This window comes from Sciurus carolinensis, chromosome 12 (genome assembly GCF_902686445.1).
Source record: "Sciurus carolinensis chromosome 12, mSciCar1.2, whole genome shotgun sequence".
Taxonomy (NCBI): Eukaryota; Metazoa; Chordata; class Mammalia; order Rodentia; family Sciuridae; genus Sciurus; species Sciurus carolinensis.
The window spans coordinates 105,738,678-105,761,556 of record NC_062224.1 but is presented as its reverse complement, the minus strand read 5'-3'; the positions used below and the strand labels follow the sequence as shown (position 1 = coordinate 105,761,556).

Sequence of the window (22,879 nt, the reverse complement as noted above, 5' to 3'; positions counted from 1 at the left end):
CTGTGGCATTTTGCATGAGTAAGTACTTTCATCCTTAGAAAGTAAAATAGTGTTTAATGAGTGGTTGATAGAATACACAGGCATAAAATTTAGACTTATTTTAAAATAAATTTTAATATTTTTCTTCTCTTTAGAATAAAATCCCAAGCTTAAAATTAAAAGGCTGATTAACCTGTGTTAGGCATAGAGAAAAATAAGCATATCCTATAACTTAGCCATGAATTTTAAGTTCTTTTATAGTGTAAGCCAATTTCTTCTTTCATGTTGCAATGGCAGAAAGCAGTAACCCTGACACAAAATCCATTTGTTTCATGTTTCTCACATGTATTATGAGTGTCCTGAAAACAGCAGGACAATTTGTGTAAATCATGAAATTTGGTACTTGGTTTCTTGTTAAAAGTCAGATTTGGGGAAGATGAATCTTCTGAGTGATATATGTTGTACAGAATACAGTCCTTCTGTCTGACAGCAATGACAGTCATTCTACATTGCAGAAAGCAGTCTGTTCCTGGGGTTGGGGTTGTGGTCAGTGGTGGAGTGCTTGCCTAGCACATGTGAGGCACTGGGTTCAATCCTCAGCACCACATAAAAATAAAGATATCATGGCCTTCTACAACTAAAAATAATAAAAAAGTCTGTTCCAGAAATTTAGGTTACTTAAGGGAATGGATTTAGTTTTAGCATAACATAGGCTTTTATATTTTTTGATATTGCTTTTTAAAAAATAACAGCTTTTAGTCATGAAAGCCATTTGGAAGAATAAGAGGCCCAAAATAACCAAAGCATTGCTTAGCAAGAAAAATGAAGCAGGAGGCAACACAATACCAGACCTTAAATTATACTATAGAGTTATAGTAACAAATGGCATGGTATTGGCACCAAAACAGGCATGAAGACCAATGGAACAGAATGGAAGACACAGAGACATCCCCATATAAATACAATTATCTCATACTAGACAAAGGAGCCATAAACATACATTGGAGAAAAGATAGCCTCTTCAACAAATGGCACTGGGAAAACTGGAAATCCATATGTAGCAGAATGACATTGAACCCCTATCTCTCACCCTGCCCAAAACTCAACTCAAAGTGGATCAAGGAACTAGGCATACCTACTAGAAGACCCTGTGCCTACTAGAAGAAAGAGTAGGCCCAAATCTCCATCTTGTCAGCTTAGGAAGCGAGTTCCTCAACAAGACTCCTAAAGTGTAAGAAGTAGAATCAAGAATCAGTAAATGGGATGGTGTCAAACTAAAAGCCTTCTTCACAGCAAAAGAAACAAGAGTGTGAAGAGAGAGCTTACAGAATGGGAGAAAATCTTGGCCACGTGTACCTCAGAGCATTAATCTCCAGGATATACAAAGAACTGAAAAAACACCAAAAAACAAATAACCCAATCAATAAATGGACAAAGGAACTGAACTGGCACTCCACAGAAGAAATACGAATGGTCAAAAAAATACATGAAAAAATGTTCAACATCCCTATCAATTAGAGAAATGCAAATTAACACTACACTGAGATTCTATCTCCAGTCATATTGGCAGTTATCAAGAATACAAGTAACAATAAACATTGGCAAGGATGTGGGGAACAAGATACACTGTGGAAAGCAGTATGGATTCCTCAGAAAACTTGGAATCACCATTTGTCCCACTCCTTGGCATATACCCAAGGGATGTAAAATCATCATACTACAGTGACACGGCCACATCAATGTTTATAGCAACTCAATTGACAATAGGAAAGCTATGGAATCAATCTAGGTACCCTTCAACCAATGGATAAAGAAAATGTGGCACATATATACAATGAAATATTACTTGGCCATAAAGAAGAATGAAATTATGGCATTTGTTGGTAAATGGATGGAACCAGATACTATCATGCTAAGTGAAATAAGTCAATCCCAAAAAACCAAAGGCCAGATGTTCTTTCTGATAGGTGGATGATAACTCAAAATAAATGGGGAGGGAAGAATAGAAGTTCACTGAATTAGACAAAGGGAAATAATGGATGGATGAGAATAAGACAGTAGAATGAATCAGACATAACTTTCCTATTTCTCATGTGAGTATATGACCAGTGAAACTCCATATCATATACAGCCACAAAATTGGGAAGCTATACTCCATGTATGCATGGTATGTCAAAATACATTCTACTGTCATGTAGAATTTGTTCTTTTTAGTTAAAAAGAACAAATGAAAAGCAACTTTATTGAAATACAATTAGTACACCATCATAATTAACTAAGGTATACAATTTAATGTACTTAGTGTACAGAGTTGTACAACCTTCATGACAGTCTCTTTTAGAATATTTTCATCACCCCCCAAAACCTCCATAACCCATTAGCCATTAAACCCCTCTGCATCTTCCCAGAGCCTTAAACAACTACTACTCTGTTTTCTATCACTACTTATTTGCTTGTCCAGGACATTTCCTGTAAATGTCATGCAAGTATGGTGTTTTGTGATTGTCTTTCAATTGGCATAATTGTCTTGAAGGTCCATCCATGTTGTAGTATGAATAAGTACTTCATCTGTTTCTATGGTTGAATAATATTTCATTATATGACATAGTACATTTTATTTATCCATCAGTTGATGGAATTTGGTGCTGATTTTACATTTTGGGTCATAATAAATGATGCAGCTAAGAACACTGAAGTACAAGTTTGTGTGTAGACATGTGTTTTAGGTTTTTAGCTAGGAGTGGAGTTGCTGGACCATGTGATAATGCTGTTTTTAACACTTTGTGGAACTGCCACACAGTTTTCCAAAGCAACTGAACCATTTTATGTTTCCCACCAACAGTGTATGAGGATTCTAGCTTCTCCACATCTTCAGTATTCTTCTGTTTTTTTAAAATTACAGTCATACTAATAGATATAACACATATTTCATTGCATATCCCTGATGACCAATGATATTGAGCATCTTTTCACATGCTTGTGAGAGCCATTTGTTTATATTTGGCAAAATCTCTCTTTAGATCCTTTACCCTTTAAGTTTTTTTTTTGTTTGTTTGTTTGTTTGTTTGTTTTGGGTGCTGGGGATCGAACCCAGGGCCTTGTGCTTACAAGGCAAGCACTCTACCAACTGAGCTATCTCCCTAGCCCCACCGTTTAAGTTTTAATGATGCTAATACTTTGTTTCAGATCACTTATGAGACAGTGGTTTTTAGAATCGTTGACTGTTAGTTGTCTTTCACTTTCTTATGGTGTCCTTTGCAGCATCATTAGTTTTTCATGAATTGCAATTTTTTTCTTTGGTTACTTGAATTTTGGGTATCATATCTATAAGCCATTGCCTAATCCAAGGTTGTAAAGATTTATACCTGTTCTTTCTTCTGAGAGTTTTATAGTTTTGGCTCTTAAGCCCTTGATTCATTTTGAGAAAATTTTTGTCATGGTGTGAGATAGAAGTCCACCTTCACTTTTTGCATGTGGATGTTCATTTGTCCTAGAACTATATATTCAAAAGATGATTCTTCCCCCAGGTATTATCTTAGCACCCATATCGAAACTCAGTTGAGAGTTGGGGTTGTAGCCCAGTGGTAGAGCACTTGCCTAGCATATATGAGGCACTGGGTTCAATCCTCAGCACCATATAAAAATGAATAAATAAAATAAGGTACTGTGTCTACCTAAAACTAAAAAATATTTTTTTAAAAAATTCAATTGACCATAAATGTTTTTATTTCTTTATGTGCTCTCAAATCTGTTGTGTGTCTGTTGCTATCCCAGTAACCGATTATCTTGATTACATTAGCTTCTTAGTGAGTTTTGAAATTGGGAAGCATGAGTTATCAAACTTTTTCTCATGTAGTTTTGGTTACTATTATAGCTTCCATGAAGAGTATTGTCAAAGGTTAGTTAATTCATTACTGTGTCATGATGAACTTTATTCCTAGTACTTATTTCCTTTTAAGAAAGCTTTATATGCCCTTTTTTCTATCCCTATTTTAAGACAGCAGAGTACTTGCCATATTTCACTTTGGAGATACAACTGTTTTTTAACTTTTAAGTCAACTTATTAGCCTTTTTCATAGGTTTCATTGGGACACACTTCAAAGGTTACATTGTATCCCTTGTAGTCTTGGATTGAAGTTCTGGCCTCTGATGAGATTGAATTCAATGTGATTTCAGTTGCTGCTGGGGATTCCAGCTGCCTTGGGACCAGATGCACATACTTTGAGGAACGTTGGGGAGACTTGTGGTTTTTGTTTCAGGCCCTTGTAGGTTCACATTGAACTTGTATATATGTATCTGTGTTGTAGCATTAACTGCTCGGCACCATTTCCAGATACATGTCTATATATGATTATATTTCAGTGTTAAGGTAGATACAGTAATATTTTTAATCTGATATATAGAAAAACTATTGTTGGTTGTTTATAATGCTAAGTATAATGCTAGATTATAAGCAAAAAAAAAGAGCCCTGGATTCATGCCCGTCATACCAGGGATTGAACCCAGGGGCGCTCAACCACTGAGCCACATCCCCAGCCCGTGTTGTGTTTTTGTTTTTGCTATTGTTTTTCAGTTTTGAGACAGAGTCTTCATAAATTGCTCAGACTGGCTTTGAATTTGTGATCCTCCTGCCTCAGCCTCCTAAATTGCTGAGCTCACAGGAGTGTATGCCACTATACCTGGCAGGAATTCATATTTTCTTATGAGCAATTCCATCTCCAGCCACAAAATAAGGCTTCACTTGGTCTTGGACATACTGGGGAGATCAAATGTTGAAATAAAATACAGAATGAAAAAAGGATAATTTGGAAGAAACGATCTCTCTGGAGACTTACTTCTTAAAATGCAAGAGATGCAAAATGAAGACTGTTTCCAGTATCAAGAAATGGGAAATCAAACATTATCTCTTAGGTGAAATAAAAATCCAGAAACTAGAAAGCTCCCTTAAAAAAAAGGCAAGGGGAGCTGGAGGTGTAACTAGTGGTAGGGAGTATGTGGTTTAGCACGTGCAAGACCTTGGGTTCAATCCCTGGCTGTGCACACCCAAAAACACCAAAAAAATCTGTTCAATGTAGGGAGCCTGTAGTTAAGACGAGGTTTTCCCATTTCTGCCCCTACACCTGCAGTGAAGGTCTATTCCCAGCAAACACCCTGTCTTTATATCCTTACAGCAATGATGAATTAGGGCTGTAAGATGAGAATATGAGAAACATCGTCTTTAGGGAGGGAACCTTAAGCTTACACAAACTTTGGAGTATTACATTGGCAGACAGCTTAGGATTTTTGTTTCTGCTTGGCTTGTTAGAACACAAATGTGAGATTGTAATAGCATCTTACACATTGAAAGTTCAAGCTGGGAAACTACAGTTCCACCACTTAGCAGCTGATGTCTGGCTTCAGCCTCGCCCCTTTTCTTTCACAGTAAAGGATACTTCTATTTGAATGTCTTTCTAGAATAATAACACAGACACAGTTCCAAGGCCTTTGTATATGTTCTCAATTTTCACAAAAAGCTTTTGAGGCAAATACTATTATCTGTTTTATAGATGACAAAACTGAGGCACAGAGAAATTAGGTGACTCATGTAAAGTCATACAGCTTAGTGAGTGCAGAGCTGGAATTCAGAGACGGGCAGGGTGGCCCAGGAGCCTTTGCCATTGAGTACCACCTCAGCTATGTGTCCCTTTTTTTTTTTTTTTTTTTTAATTTGGTACTGAGGATTGAACTCAGGGGCACTACTCAACCACTGAGCCACATCCCCAGCCCTGTTTTGTATTTTATTTAGAGACAGCGTCTCGCTGAGTTGCTTAGGGCCTTGCTAAGTCATTGAGGCTGGCTTTGAACTCGCCATCCTCCTACCTCAGCCTCCTGAGCCACTGGGATTACAGGCATGTGCCATGGTGCCTGGTGGCTGTGTCCGTTTGAATGTCAGAGGTCTCTACTTTTAAAATGCTTCTAAAGCAGCATATGATTTTTGTCTGTGTTCACTGTTCTCAGTAACTCTTTGGGGTTGGATGTCCTATGCATATCTGTCTGTTCTCCTTTTTCTCCCTTTTACATTGTTTTACTCATATGAAAACAGACATAGTCTATGGGAGAATTAAAAGACTAGCTAGCTTCGTTCATAGCAAATTTGGATCTGGAAAAATAGTTTAGACCTCAGGCTACTCTTTCTGTCAGAGTTAAACTCACTCAGCTGTAGGCAGAGCAGCTTCATTCTACCTACTGCCTGGGAGAGAGGAAGCAGAGACTCACCCTGTCCTTGTTGACCTGAGTAAGCAGTGAGAGCTGGGGCCACTCTGGAGAACGACCTTTAACACACGAGTTCTGCCCAGCAAGGAAGTACGGACGAGTAGTTGTCAGACTCCTATCAACTCACCGAAATGACAAGCCACTCCTTCATGAGAAGGACTGAGTAGGTGGATTTGGAGTGTTTGTAGAAACTTCTTCCCCAGAAGTTCTCCCAAGAGATCGCAAGTGGTCCAGAAGGTTTCATACTAGGCAAGATAGCAGGCTGGGGAAAGAGGCAGCTCCCTTGCACTAGGTTTCAGAAACTCCTTGTTCATTGAGATCAGTTCTTTGTTCCATGTAAGCAAAGAGACTAACCACCTAAGATGTTTTTAAGTCACCGTGGTTGTGATGGACAGTTTTATTTAATATCTGTAATTCTTGATAGCAAAGAATCTGAAGGCCACTTTCAGCTTTATTTATATATATATATTTTTTCACTATAGACTGTTTTCGTCCTGGCCTGATAAAGTTGTCAGTTCTTCCCCTTCTGGCAATTAACCCAAAGGGCATCTATCGCTAGGTGGTGCTGGGGATCGACCTCAGGGCCTCATGCTGCTGGGCAAGAGCTCTGCGCCTGAGCTGTACCCAGCCCCAAGAGGTGATCTCCAAGTCATCTGAGTGATGCAAGTTGTTTACTCCGGGAATGCAGGCACAGAAAGCAGGTTTGTCTTCTTTTTTCCAGACATATTCTCTCAAAGGCAGGAGGATGTGTCGGGGAAGAAGTTAATAAAAACCTCTCAGGTGCAGTGATACACGCGTGTAACCCCAAGCTACTCAGGAAACTTAGGCAGGAGGATCACAAAAAGACTAGCCTGGGCAATTTAGCAAGATCCTATCTCAAAATAAAAAACAAAAAGGGCTGGGAAGATATCCCAGTGGTAGAGCATCCCTGGGTTCAATCCCCAGTACTGCCAATAAATAAAAATTTAAAAACACAAAAAACAGCTGTGGGTATAGCTCAGTGGTAGAGCACTTGCCTAGCATGTGTGAGGCCCTGGTTTCAATCCCCAACAGTGCGCGCACGCGCGCGCGCGCGCACACACACACACACACACACACACACACACACAGAGTAAAAGGCTTATTTCTTACCCTCTGTCCCATCCCCTACTAGATTTCCTGTGAAGTTGGGCGCAGGGGGATCTGAGCCGAGAGGATCCGGGCACTCTGCTTCCTCTGTGGAACATGTGCAAGAGGTGTGATGGGGCCAGGTGTACATTAGACTCAGTTGCATGGTACGAGAGCAACCTGAAGCTGCCCTCAAATTTCTTGTGGGTTCCTAGTGGCATTTTGGGAGAATCATGCACTCCCACTGTCTAGAGGGGGCTTCAGGAGTGAGTGTAATGTTGTTAGGGCTCAAGGACATGGTATAAGTGACCGACCAAGAATTTCAAAAGAAACATTTGTCCTAATGGCCCTTCTGCCAGGAGCTACACGTGGACCAAGAAGCAAATTTTGAAGAGCATTAACAGCCTAGACGGGGCAGCTGCACAGGCCGTGGGGTACCGGGGTTAAACCCGAGAAGGAAGGAGGGAGGAAGCCCAGCTCCTGAATGGGGGGGTGAAAGTAGTAGGGCTTGTGACAGGAAATGGAAATCCAGTGAAAAGTAAGTTTATTTGGGGTCTTCCAGAGGGTGATCGAGAGATTTGTGGCAGTTACCTATGTAATTATGGGGTTTGCCTGTGTGTGTTAATTTTCTTTGGAATCTGTGAGGGAGTCTTAATTACTTCTTTCTATGTAGAGGAAAAATAAGTATTTCTCTTTGGCCAGCGTTCTGTGCTGCTCTGGTGTGCGTTGGCACGGGTTTTAAGAGTCGGGATTCATTCGTGTGTGCCTTTGTGGTGCTGCCGATTCCTGCTTCTGGTGGTGTGAGTCTGCTAACAGCAGATCCTCTCAGCAGGTTTTGTTTGTTCATTTTTCTTTATTTAATCTTCCTTTTTGATGAACTTTCCCCCTAGATATGAAATTTTAGGTTGACACTTTTTTCTTTCGACTATTTGAAGTGATCATTTCATTGTGTTCTGGCTTCTGTTGAAATGTCAGTTATCATTACACCTTTGAAGATCATGTCTTTTTTTTTTTTTTTTTAATCTGACTTAAGATGTTTCTCCTTGCATCTCAGCTCTTTGATGATATGTCTAGATGTATAAATAAATAAGCCCTTTAGATTTATCCCCCTTGGTTCACTGGGGGCTTATTGAATCAGAGAGTTGCTTATTCATCCGTTTTGGAAATTTGGGGCCCGTTTATCTTAATAGCTATTTCTGCTGCTTATTGTGTGTCTCCTTTCCTGATGGAATTTAGCTATAAGATGCAAGAACTTCTGACTGAATCTTCTATGGAGCACTATTATCTTGTTTGGTATGGTTTGGTTTTGATTGGCAGTGCTTCAGTCTGATGGATTTCAGACATCATTTTTCAGTTCTAGAATGCCATTTGGTTATTTTTTATACATTTTGTTTAAATTTTTCATATGTTGATCTGCTTGGGCTATCATTTCCTCTTCGCCATGTTAATCATGGTATAATACAGTCCCTTTTGGATACTTTGAATATCTGAATCCCTTTTGGATATGTTCTTACTCTCTTTTCCCCCTCTATTTAATCCTGTTTTTAGTAACGGGTAGAGGGAAGAAGGAAGTACATCTCATGATTTTTTAAAATCAAATGTTGGCTATTATGGAAAAAAATTATAAAACTCTGGGTTAAGTTATTTTCCTCCAAAGAGGATTGTTGTTGTCAATTTGGCTGCAGATACTGACAAATCACCTTAACATACACATTGGTTCTTGGTTTGGACTTTGTTAAAATGCCCTGTTCCATGTTTGTTCTTGTTCCTTAATCCTTTGTGTCTCTTAGTCTAAAGCATCATCCTTTGAGCAGGCCTGAATGGCCGGCTGGTTGTTTGTCCCCCGCCTGGGAGGGGCTCTGACCCCACCACAGGAAGCTGAAGTATCTGCTGATCTTGTTTAGACTCCTGGCTGTCATTTCCTGTTGGGTTTCTCAGAATCTCATACTTTGCATGTGCAACTTAGGACTTGGCTGATACTTTAGGGAGATTTGTAAGCAGATTATTAGACTCTTCTGTGATCCCTTGAGGCCTGCCTGTACTGTCAGCCTCAAACCCTAATCTCTATTTCCTTAGCCAGTATGGCTGCCAGTTTATGCTTGGACCTTATTCCCTGTACTGGATATAGAAAATGCCTTCAGTAAAAATGCTAGGGGAATAGGGGACCCAATTCATGTTCTGAAGTCCTGCTGACTTGTATGTTCCCAAGGGCTTTCAAATATTTTAAAATCTAATTTTGTCCAACTTCTATAGTACCTGAGGAGTGATTAGTCTGCACCATGACTGGAACTGAAAGTCTTGCTACACATTTTTTTATAGCTTGGAGTCAAGGATAAACCCACTCACATCCAAATAATTGCAGTCTGAGCCTTTTCAGTTAGTACACTTAAATTTCCCATTGCTGGTCCATACAAAGATAAGAACTTCCTGGCAGTTAGGAGCTCCATCTCTGTAGTCAATTATGTGTGTTTAGAACTTGGCTTCTACTACTTATTATCTCTGTGACCTTTGCAAGTTAGTAACGAAGATATTACTGGCATTTCCTAAGCACTTAGTATTTGCCTGTCACTGTTCTGAGCACAAGTTACCTTTGGGGGCTTCATTTTCCCCATCTGCAGAGACTGGTGGACATCAAATAACTTAATCACCATATGGAAAGCATTAGGGTAAGTGAAAGAGGACCTGACACCTACCCACAATGGTGATTCTTGATGTTTAAATGAAAAAAAAAAAAAAATGTGCAGACAACCCACCGCAGTACCTGACATCAGGGGTGTCGCGATGTCATTTCTCACGTCCCGCCCCTCCTCCCCAGCTGTGTGTGTCACTCAGTCCCATGTCTGCTCATAATGTGTTTAATAAAGGTTTCTTAAGTTGGTATTCATCAGGTTAAGGAAGGGCTTGCTGTTTCAAGAGAATATTTAGGTTCTTGAAAGTGAGGCATTTTACTTATTATATTAAATATTTATATTTTGTATATAAGGAAACAGAAAAGGCTTAATTCTTGTTATGCTAACAGTCACTTTTCATGCCTTTGCCCCATGTCTCCCATTTTGCAGCAACCAAACTTAAAGGGTTCTTCGGATTCTTCCGCACTGCCCAAATTGGAAGAGTTCTACATCTCCCTTTTCCAGTCACAGCAGTCAGCAGAAGGGAGCCACTTTGAACCTAACAGCCTCCAGACTCCACCAAAGCAAATTCAGCTGCCCACAGCAGCGGCCAGCTCAGCGACTGCAGCAGCTGATGCCCCAGAAGAGCACTCTGGCTCTGGTAGGTGCCCGTGTGCTCCTGCCCGCTCGCCACTGACAGATGACGTTTGGCCACGTTGATAAAAGTCTTCTTTTACCTCTTTCAGAACGTACATACCTTGGACATTACCAACTGTAGGATTTGTCTCAGTTCTTCCCTTTATCTGTGCTACTCTTTTTTTTTCCTGATGATTTTTGGAGGGAATTTTTTGCCAGTTTTTAAAGATATGGTTCTTTGAATTTATAGAACATTTCTATTAACTTGAAACGTTTCCCTCCACTGACTTGCTAGCCTCAAGTCACTTTCCCTTTCTGGTGCTACACATATGTAGTTTTTATGACTTCTTTCACTTGCCATTATTTTTCAATACTAGGGATCGAACCCAGAGGCTCATGTATGCTAGGCAAGTGCTCTGCCACTGAGCCACACCCCAGCTCTGCTCACTCTCGTTTTTAGTTAATTTCCATCCAGTGTTTACACAGAAGTGGGTTTGCTAGGATATATGGTAACTGCATGTTGAACTTTTTTAAATTGCCAAAATGCTTTCTAAAGTGGCTGCGCTGTTTGCATTCCCACCATTGAAAGTTTAAAAGTTCTAATTGTTCCACATCCTCACTAACAGATGGTATTTTCATTCTTTAATTTTCCTATCTACAGGCATATTATGGTAATTTTAATTTCCTTTTTCCTACTTGCCACTTTTTCACCTAATTTGCCATTCATATATCTTCTTAAGTGGCTGTTCAAGTATCTGTTCATTTTTAAAATTGGTGTATCTTGTCTACTTATAAAAGCTCTTCATTCTAGACACACATCCATTGTAGATCTGTGACTCTTTCATGTATCTATTTCTTACAGTTTGTGTTTTGTCTTTAAGTGTCATGTTCTTAATAGTGTCTTTGGAAGAGCAAGGCTTACATTTGATTGTCTGATTTAGTGATTTTTTTCATGATAATCTGAGCTTTGTGCATCCTCTTTAGAAATCTTTACCTAACCCAAGTAACTAACGGCACAGTAAAGGCCTTGTGCCAGAACCTACACTGCATCGATGAGCACTGTTAGCTTACCTGAATCTTTTTTAAGCAGGACTTCCCTGAAGGAGGCACATGTTGGCTTAGATGCCAACAAACGCTCCTTCACTCACAGTGGCTGGAGGTCAGCAGTCTGGACCAGTTACTTGGGCAGCACTGGTCTGTCCCCATCTGAGAATGCTTGCAGCCCTTCCTTAGCTACTGGGAACTCTGGGCACTGGAGCTCCCTCAGAGGGTTATTTCTTACTTAAAACTGATGCCTACGCCAGTCATTTCATGGCCGACGACTGGCTTTGGTGCTTCTTGGCAACCATTTTGCTTTCCCACTGGCACAGACTCTGGCAGCAGAGGATGGCTGGGCGCACCGTGGTGCTCAGGGCTGGAAGGATGGACGGAAGAGCTCATGGCCTCTTCTCTGGGATCTGAGTCCACTTCCACGAAATTCTTGGAAAGCAGCCTTCCCTTCCTGGTTCATAAGTGCATTTCTCCCTCTCCTCCTCCTGACAATTTGATTCCAAGGCACGATTCCCCACCCTGTTGTTTCCTTTCCTCCTGGTGGCTGATTTCTGAATCTCAGCCTCCCCGACCGGCCTTGTGTCACTGTCATCACCTAACAGAAGATGATTTGTAGCACCTGTTGGTAAAGAACTAGAGTGGGGGAGAGAGGGCGGTGAAAAGACTTGTGTTCTCTTTTTTTAGTGGAGAGCTCTCCAGGGAGCCTAAAGAAGGAAGATCTTTCTAGTAGCCATGCTATCGCAGTGTTCAAGGATAAGAGTCAAGGAGCCTTGGACCAGCTGTCGTTGATTTTGTCTCCTGAGCACAAGATTTCTCAGAAGCTCTACATCCCTCGAAGTACGGCCACTGCTGCCTTGGGAGCTGCCGCGCGGCTGGCCACATCCAGGAGCTTCCTGCACTGGTACCCCAGTGTGAAAAGGATGGAGGCCTGAGCGGGGAGGGGCGCACGGGGTGCTTCGCTCGTCCTAAGGGACTCTGATAGCTTTGTCATGCCGACTGTCCATGTTGGTGTGTAAGTATTGATATTTAACATTATTTTTATTTGTACTAATGATTTTATTCTATATGTTTTTGTTTACCTTTGTTTTTAATGTAGTTTAAAGGAGTTTTTGTTCTTTGTGTTTCTATAAATGTTTTTCTTTTACATATCATGACTGATGGATGAAAATTGAGAGTGTTTTGTGATCCATATTTAGCAAGGTAAATATATTCTCCCTTCCCTGTCTCCAGAAGAAGGATGTTGGAATTTTAGGGCTGCTGCTTTCTATCAAATTTGAAATATTATATATCATAGACCATCATTATTTCTTCTTAATACTGGGATCAGTAAGAAAATTCACACCCTGAGGCTTTGATCATAAAATTATTTTTACATTTTAAAAAAAATTAAGCTATTTTCAGGATGGGCAAATTTCTGGAATATAGCTGAGCCTTCTATGGTTACTGCATTTTCTAGAAGCGTCAACGTGGCATGGTTCGATGCAGTGGTGTTTGGCATTCATGTAGCATTGTGTGAAATGACCATGTGGAAAGTGTTGAAAAAGGTGGCATTCATTTCTTTGTACTAAAGTACTAGGCTTATCCCCAAATTCTAAAAATATTGTTTTATCCATGTAATCAATTGCCAGTATAGAATCATTTCTCAGAAGTCGGAGAAAGCAACGTAAGCTGCTGGTGTGCTATATGTGACACCTGGTCTGCTAGTTCCCCTCTTTGTACAGGAGTTTCTTCTGTTTCCTTCTTAACTACTTAATCAGTAAAATATCCACTATGGAAGGAAGAGGTTGGGATGGAAGTCAGTCTGAACCTCCCTTAGATAATCACGAAACAAAGTTAAACCCAAAGTCTTTAGAGAAGCTGACGAGGTGGCACATGCCTGGGGAGGCTGAGGCAGAAGGATCGCAAGTTCAAGGTCAGCCTCAGCAACTTAGGCCATGTTTCAAAATTAAAAAGGATGGGCTGGGGTTGTGGTTCAGAAAGAGCGCTTGCCTAGCATGTGTGAGGCACTGGGTTCGAGGCTCAGCACCACATATAAATAAATAAATATAGGTCCATCGACAACTAAAAAATATTTTTACAAAAGGACTGAGGATGTGACTCAGTGGTTAAGCACCCCCTGAGTTTAATCCCCAGTACCAAAAAAAAAAAAGTCTTACATGTTTAATGTGATCAAATTTAAAAATCCAGATTCATCCTTTATGCCAATATAAGAATGATGATATACTAACTGAAAAAAAAAAAAAAAAAACCCTAGACACATTGCTAATAGTTAATGCAACACATAGAATAGGTTCCCGTTTGGGCTTTGTGAACTTTGCATCCGACATCTTTACTGCAGAGAGGTATATGTGGAGGGTCAGTAAGGAGCTAAATGTCTTATATGACACTCAACTAATTGAGCTGCCAAAGCTCTGTTTATCATATAAGTTTAGATAATTATCCATAATTTTTTTCCAAAGACAATTTCATTTTTAAATGTTTCTATCTCAGCTATTTAGGAGATTGAGGCAGGAGGATCTCAAGTTTGAGGCCAGACTTGGCAGTCTAGCAAGACCCTCAGCAACTTATTGAGACCCTATCTCAAAATAAAATAATAATAATAATGTTTCTTAGGGTCTTCCTTTAAAGAAATCAAGTCCAAGTAATATACTTCATTTCTCTAGATGAGTAGTTACTGGGTTTGGAAGAAGGTGTGTCCTAAGTGGAAGGGTTGATTGGCTACATGGTAGTCACTACATTGTCACCCTCTCTGTAATTGCACCCAGTGACCAGGAAGAACTCTGCCAAAGCCAGGTAGCTCTTTTGTAAGCTTCACAGTTGGTTTTATGACCTGATGGGGACTCATATCTTGCAAGTTAGTAGAGGCTAAAATAGCTGACGTGCTCGGGCCTTTTTAGAGTTCCACTCTTCTACAGAAGGCTGGGGAGAGAAGTACTTAGAAGAAGCCCTCTGAAGCCGAATGCCGACATACTTTGAAAGAAGCCTATTTAGTACTTAATATTTGACATCTATCTTGAATTAGCGTGAAGAATGGTCCTTTGAAAGGCTTGTACTTTTTGACGCTTGACTCTGACTAGGACTCTTTACCTACCTTGTCCCCCAAAATGTGGGTTTTGTTTGGTAGTTAAATAGCCCAAAACATCAGAGTTAATCACTGAAAAATAGTATGTTCCTGCTCGTGGGCAGGAATGACAATAAGAAATGCACAGAAGATATGTAGATGCTCTGTGGTTTATAGTTAAATTACCTTTTATTGTCAAATGATAGGCCAGCACCCACGCTTGGGATGTTGGTGGTGTTAAGGAGCCCTTAGCGCTAATGGAGGTCCGTCCCCCTGAAATGTCTGAAGTGGGCACCCAAGTGTGAGTGAGGGAACGGGCTGGGAACTAAGGAAACTCCCGGTTCAGGGCTCCTGGGCGGAAGAGGGCCTGGCTTTAACAGTGACTTGGTCTCAACCGCAGCGGCTCATAGCCAGCGCTCCCTCTTCCACCCAAAAGGCCCCATGGGATTTCAACAGACAGGCTCCTGCAGCAGCCGCCAGCCTCTTCCCTCTGGGCCCAACCTGTGCGAGATGCCAGCTGCCCTGTAAGGCTGGGAGCAATGAGAGGCCACTGCCTGCAGTCAGCCCGTGTCTGCCGAGGCTGGAACTGTGGGGAGGACCCTGTGAGGAAAGGCGAAGCCTGGAGAACCCACCTGCCTGGCCCAGCTCCAGTTCCCCTCTGCTGACCCAGCTGGGAGCCCTGGCCACAGGGGAGCGTGCTCTGAACGATTTGTGCCAGAAAACGTGCATTTGGTAAATCAGTCCAAAACAATGGTGGTTTTGACTCAAGGTGTTGGTGGGATAGAGGAGACTGATATACAGAAAAATCTCCTTTTCTTGAAGATGGATAATTGAAATAACAGTGGGCCAGCTCTGCAGCAAAGAATCTGAAAAGGAGGCATCATAAGGAACAGGAAACCAGCGTCTTACAGAGAAGTCTTTCTTAAGTTTCCTATTAACCTTTACATGGTATAACAAGGCTTTTCTAAGGTATACTTATACAATGCCACTGATGACATCCTTTTGTAGGACCTTGCCCTTTCCAAGATATCAACCCAAGTGCATAGCTCTGTCAACTAACTGTACTTTGAATTTAGCCCCATTTCTAATGGGTGCCACTTGTCTCATTTAGTCATCAGTTGGCCTGGGAAGTTTTTGGTGTCATTGATCATCTGGAACCAGAATCCTTTAAATGGTATTTTAACCATGTGCAGGGAAAATGTTAGCTGCTCAGTGGAGGCTCCTGTAGTGTTCAGTATTATAACTGACTCACACGCCACTTTTCTTGTGAAATTGACATTTGGCCATATATCAAAAATGAACAGAGAATTATTCAGAGCTAAATTTTCTTGGTTATAAGCATAGTTTTCAGGAATTACTTTTAAAAAGCTTCCTACTGGGTGTAAACTTTTATTTTTTTGCTAAATATTTTTAGTTTATGGAAAAATGAGCATAGTAAACAATATTGCTTGATTATTTCTTAGTGCCACAAATGCTCCCATGCGGGAAACCAAATCCATGACATTGTCTGCTCTTGGCTTTGGTTACAGAATCTGACGGGGAGTTGCTGGGATCAAGGAGTGATGACTAGCTTACTCTTTGGAGGTCGTAATGTCATTTTGTTTGATTTAAATATTTATGAAGTCAAATTTGTCCAAAATGTCTCGGTGTTTCTTTGTAATTAGTTTTTTGTTGTGTTGGTTCTATATAAATGAAAATTTTACTTGAATATGCAACTCAAAATAGTTGAGTAAAATACAAAATTAGTTAAGTTGGAAAGCAGACTTGACACTTTTTGACTAAACCATTTGTCTCATTTTGTTATGACCTCTTCATTTCCAAAGAAGGCCTTGCAGTCTTTTGCTCTGATAAATAATTATATTCCATAAACTTAAACATGTGTTTGTGTCGGAGTCAATTTTCCTGCCAGAACATTCAGAAACTTCTTTCTTTTGTTCATAGCAACCTGTCAGATCCCCTAAGCCTTCATTCTAAGATTCCCTTTGCTGCTCTTCCGCATGCCACGTGCCAAACTCAGCCGCAGCTTGGAGCTGTCATGCAGCACTCTGTCACCTCCCCCATTCTGCCTGGAGCAGATTATTTCCAGAGGGCTCCCAAATTCTAAAACTGTCCCTTAATGTCATCCCACTGGACCAGAAGCAGCAGCCCAAGCCCCAGCTGTCGGTTTCTCACCAGAACAAGTGGCACCTGGGCAGAGCTGCTCGTTCTGAACGCTCTCCTGATGCGGTGTGAAAACGCCCCTCAGTTAAATCAGATGGTGTGGCCTGTAGGATGCTGATGACCAGGCAAAGAACATCCTCGGAGGGTGTTTGGTGTTTCTTCCCGTCCCGGCCTCCGCGTGCACAACCGTCTTGTCCTTTTAGAAGGCCGAACCTTGAGCCAAAGGCTTATCCTTTCCCTTCTGAGTTTTAGAAGAGATAGCTTTGCTTTGCAGTTCTGGAGTAGGACAAGTTGAGAGTAGAGGGGGGACATTTGGGTGTAAGTGGCTGAATCCTTTTCACATTTCCTATTGTAGGCAGGGAACAGCTGTGATCAGACGGAACATGCTTTGCAACAACCTTTTCAGGAGTTGAGGCAGATTTTGTTTTGCTAACCTTTTTAGATTCAGAAACATAACTTCCATCAAATAATTTGGTGATCTTTAGCTTCTACTTGGAAGTGACCAGTAATTCACTTGACCCAGATTTATGAGGCTTTGCAAGGATTGCCTCAAAACTTGATTTGAGAGAAAAACTGGTGAGTGTACACTAAATGCCAAATTAGTTGTGGCAAATATCACACAGTTGTCACTAAATGTGTATCCTGTACTGGCTTTGCTGCGGATCTTTTCAGATTTAGAGTCATTCAACATATTGTAGAAATCAATTTGTGACAGCAGTCTAGCTTTTGATAGCCAGGATAAAGAAGAAAACCAGCTTTAAAGACATTATTAACCTTCACTGAGGCTATTTTGTCCTTATACCGTGCCATAAGCGTCGGATGCTTGAGACACAGCTCTGTTAAAGACCATTTGCTTGAACAGTTTGGTAAAACTTGTGTTTGATGCGTGAGGTCTAAGATTTTCCAGGTTTCTGTATGCTGTGGACAAGTGCTGTCTGACCCTTTATGGGATCATTAACTATTTTCAGTGTGTCAAACACCGAAGACTGTCTCTCAGAAGGTACAATTCATATAAAATTGTGCTCTGATTTCTAGGAGTTCTGAAACCTGCCCTCAGCCTGCTAAACAAGAGAAGCTCAGGACACTCCCATCCTCCCTCCCTCCCCACGCTGGTGTTCCCTCGCCGATGTCCCGGCGTTTTCCCAGATTTAACCTAGGAGTACACACCTGCACTGCTCCACCCTCGCCCATCATGAAGACCCATCAACAGCACACACCCGTAATCCCAGAAACGTGGGCGGCTGAGGCAGGAGGGTAGCGTGTCTGAGGCCAACCTGGGAAATTTAACAAGATCCTATCTCCAAACGGGGTACAGTGTAGCTCAGTGGTAGAGCATTTGCAGGCTTAGCATGCACCAGATCCTGGGTTTAATCCTCAGGATGACAAAATAAAAAGGCTCATTAATTCTACTTCTCACCGGTCTCATTAGTCTTCCTCTGGCTGCAGACCCCCTGCCACCACCCAGGCCAGGCCACCTCATGTCTTTCCTAGTACATAGTAGAGTCTCTAAGTTTTATTGACTCAAAGAAGAGTAGGAAGAACCAGATAATAGGTTATACATAAGGTTAATTGAAGTCTTGATCTTTTCCCTACAACTCTGTTCTGAACGTCCATGAGGCAGAAGCCTTACTGGGAACATCTACATGAGCAAACATCCCATTTAGTATTTGCATTTAGAACCGAGTGAAGTGCACACAGTCCAGATAAGAGAACTGAGTAGGAAGACAGGACCCTAGCTTAGTCTTCTGCACAAGACATAATTACTTTTCTGGTTCAGTTTGTGGAAGAAAGTGGCAAAAAACAAATAGGCAGTTTGATGTTTGCTTCTGCTCTGGAGCAGCCTCTTAATCTCCTCCCAGAACAGTTGATTTGCCAAACAGGCTCCTCTTAGTTTATTGTTCTTCATTCATAGACTCACCTCTGACTTTGCAGTTTATTTTCTAGAAAAGGCTAATACCATAGATGCTAGTTCAGCAGGTACACAACCCAAAAGAAATTCATTTAAAGGTGCCCCTTAGGGTTGATAGAGCAGGTTCAACTCTAACTGCTTTTTGTGGACCTCTGGTGGCCTGGGGGATGGAGTAGATGAAACTGGGGGAAGAGAGTGTGCTGTCTGGGTGCTACGCCAAAACCATGGGCAGCAGGGCAAAAGTCTGCTCTTCTTACCAGGAAGCTTTAAAATTTTTTTGGTAGTTTTTTTTCCATTAATACTTTCAAAATATATATTGACTTTGAAGATTAAAATTGTGAGGTTTTCTCTTTTGAATTCAGTGTAGTGAGAAAAACATGATTTTTAAAAGTTAATGCAATTAAAGAAATGAGCAAGAAAAGTACCACCAACTACAGATTTCTGTTAGATGGCAAAGGTTAAATTATAGACGCACACTGAAAAATAAGATACGTTAAAAGAACCATCGCCAAGACCTGTGCACTGGTGGGATAGAGCTTCAGCCCACATTAGTTCCAGCCTTTCAGTGAGACCAGGCACACGTACTATCACCTCAAGACTGCAGGCCCCTGCTGCTGCAAGGCTCAGGGGCAACCCACATTCGTACTAACCTTGATGGCCAAGGGACTGTGTCCAACATGCATCTCCAAGCCTTAGGTGGCCATAGCAAGATCTGTACTTACTGAGAGGGCTCTAAACTCTCTGGCACCAGATAGAAACTCGAACCCTGATGGGATGAAATTGCATGAGTCTGCATCACTGCTAGCTGCAGAGTGAGCCCTGGTGCCTCCTAAGTCTATGCAGGTCCTTGCAGCTATGAGACTCGGTAGTGACCTAGCTCAATGCCAGCCAAAGGATGGCCTTTAACAGTACTACCCCAATCATCAGGCATAGTGTGGAACAAGATCCCAGTCACTGGGGGAACAACTTTGCTCTGGAACTTAGTGCCAGACTAACACTGGGAAAATCCTAATGGCCCCCACCCCCAGCCTGCTGGCAAATGGAGCCTCTGGAACGATTCTAGTACCAAGTGAAGGTGTGTGGGCCCAGTCTATTGGATTTCTGTTCCAGCTAGCATCACCTGTGGTCTTGGGCTATGAGTCCACCTCAGGCAATAGGCAACCCATAAGAGTATGGACCTTGGTCCTACCCAGGTGTTGTGCTGTCTTGGCAGGCTGTCGACTCAAACATAGATTGGTGATATTGGTGGTCATAGGTGTGCCAGAGGAGCCGGGGGATGATTCATCTACAGTGATTTCTGCCAAGATCCAGGCTAGTAACCATAAATGAGGCATCTAGATCTATGGCCCTAGGAAGAGGCTTGTGGACACAGACTAGTCTTTCTAGGGACTCTCCCACTGCTCTCTGAATGATACACCAACAAACCTAGGCTTGGATAGTCCTCTAGTACTGAAAGAGTGACAATACACCAACAGCAGACTCCTGAAAATCTGAACCTATTCCATGCTGAAATCATGGAGGTGAGTAAAATTTCAGAGAAAATTAGGCTGCTTAGAATTTCTGGAAAGACACAAAACCAGAATAGGAATAAATATCTAATCCTTCAATGCCCAGATGATGTCACATACCAATAACTGTCAAGAACTTTCAGGAAATCATGACCCCACCTAATGCTTAGGATAAGGTGCCAGAAACTGACCAGGCAGTACTCAGTATGAGAGAACTCTTGAAGAATTTAAGACAGCTGCTTAAAGGAAACAGTAATTTTGAAGAAAACAAATGTTTCAATATTCTAAAAGAAAATTTGGCTTTAAAAAGTCAAATTCTTGAGCTGAAAAACAGTGAAATTTAAAAAAACATAGAAGGCATGACTAGCAGGATAAATGAGAATTATCTCAAAGACTATTTGAAAGTACACAATGGGGGAGGGGAGAAAAAAGAGTGAAGAGAATTGAAAAAGCTTACAAGAAATTGGGGACAGTGTTAAAAGAGCAAATATTAAGGTTATTGGCTCAAGAAGAATTTGCAAATGCCAAAAAAGGTAGAAAGCTTATTCAAAGAAATAGCACAAAACTTCCAAACCTAGAGAAGGACACAAATATCCAGGTACAGAAAGATCAAAGGTCACCAAATTTAACCAAGTCTATCCCAAGACAGAATTAAGCTCTCAAAGCTGAAGGATATATCTTTAGGCTTCAAGAGAAAAGGAACAAAAATAATATAGGGGAACCCCAATTCACCTGAGGGCAGACTTCTCAGCAGAAATTGAGTGGCAGGAGATTCTCACAGTACTGAAGGGGAAGAAAAATGGACTGAGAATAGTATACCCAGCAAAGCGATTATTAAGAAATGATGACAAAATAAAGATGTCCCCAGACAAAAGTTGAAAGAATATATCTCCACTAGATCTATTCTACAAGAAATACTAAAGGAAGTACTTCAAACCGAAAGAAATAATGAGCAAGAAGAAAACAAAACTCACTGGTAAGAATAATTAAACATTCAGAATAATATTGTAACTGTGATGTTAATCATTCATATCTTTAGTATGGAGACTAAAACATCAAATTAATATATTAAACGGCAATACATAAATATGTAAAATGAGACATCAAAAAATTAAAAAATATGGGGAGGAATAGAGGGCAAGCAGAGAGTTTTCTTTCAAGATTTTTTTTCTCCCTCTACTGGGGATTGAACCCAGAGGCACTTTACTACTGACCCACATCCCCAGCACCCCCTTTTTTTTTTTTTGTCTTGAGCCAGGGTCTCACTAAGTTGCCAAGCCTGACCTCAAATCCTCCTATTTCAGTCTCCAAGTCTGGGATTACAGACATGTGCCTCTGCACCTGGCGGAGTGAGTGTTTTTTCTCTTGCACTTTCTTTTCTTTATGATCATATTAAGTTGCTATAATTTCAAAATAGCTTGTTAAAATCAAAAGATATTTTTGTGGGACTGGGGTTGTGGCTCAGTGGCAGAGCGCTTGCCTAGCATGTGTGAGGCACTGGGTTCGATTCTCAGCACCACATAAAAATAAATAATAATAAAGGTCCAACAACTAAAAATATTTTTTTAAAAGTTTTTTTGTGTACCACATGGTAAACACAAACTAAAATCTATAATACATATGCCAAAAATAATTAACAAGGAATCAAAACATACTACTAAAGCAAATCAACCACAAAAGAAGACTGCAAAAGAGAGAAAGCAAAGGGACTATAAAAAAACTAGAAAACAAGTTACATAATGGCTGTAGTAAGAACCTACCTATCAGCAATTATGTAGAATGTGAATGGTTTAAATTTTCCAGTTAAAGACATACAGTTAATGAATGAAAAAACATGACCCAATCATATGTTGCTTATAAGAAATTTGCTTCTCCTCTAAGGACATACATGGGCTAGAAACAAAAGGATGGAATATGATATTCCATGCAAATGGGATCCTAAAGAAAGCAGGAGTAGCCATACTTACATCAGATAGTTTAAATCAAAAACCTCTAAAAAGAAATAAGGAAGGTTCTTATATAATGATAAGGGATCATTTCAGTGGGAAAAACTAACAATGCCAAATACATACACACCCTATATCAGAGCACCCAAATACATAGAGCAAATGTTAACGGACCTAGCAAGAGAGACTCCAATATAATTGTTATTAGGGACTTTAACACCCTATGTTAAGAAATAGATCATTCAGATAAAAAATTAACAAGTAGCAGAGTTAAGTTGTATCCTAGACTAGTTGGACCTAATAGACATCTACAAAAATATTCCAACCAATAGCTGCAGAGTGCACATTTTTTTTCATCAGCACATGGAACACACTGTAGGATAGATCATATAATAGGCCAAGAAATAAGTCTCAACAAACTGTTTTTAAATTGATATTATATTGAGAATCTTTTCTGACCCCATAATGCAATGAAGCTAGAAATTGATAAGATAAACTTTAAAACTAACCAAATACAATGGATCAAGGAAGAAATCAAGAAGGACATTTAAAAATTCTTGAAACAAATGAAAATTGGAGACACAACATACCAAAGCCTGTGGGATAGAGCAAAAATAGCCTTGAAAAGGAGGTTGATAGTGATCAGAGCCCACATTAAAAAA

At 40.6% G+C, this 22,879-nt stretch overlaps 1 protein-coding gene across 1 annotated transcript in view; it reads left to right on the top strand.

Moving 5' to 3' along the window:
* Positions 1-17,979, top strand: part of Tdrd5 (tudor domain containing 5) — a 68,979-nt gene extending 51,000 nt beyond the window's left edge. The window contains exons 16-18 of the mRNA XM_047521147.1: positions 10,398-10,608; positions 12,318-12,645; positions 17,890-17,979. Coding sequence (XP_047377103.1) covers positions 10,398-10,608; positions 12,318-12,565 — 459 coding nt within the window. The 3' untranslated portion in view covers positions 12,566-12,645; positions 17,890-17,979. The remainder of the gene's footprint in view (positions 1-10,397; positions 10,609-12,317; positions 12,646-17,889) is intronic.
* The last annotated feature ends 4,900 nt before the right edge of the window (positions 17,980-22,879 follow it).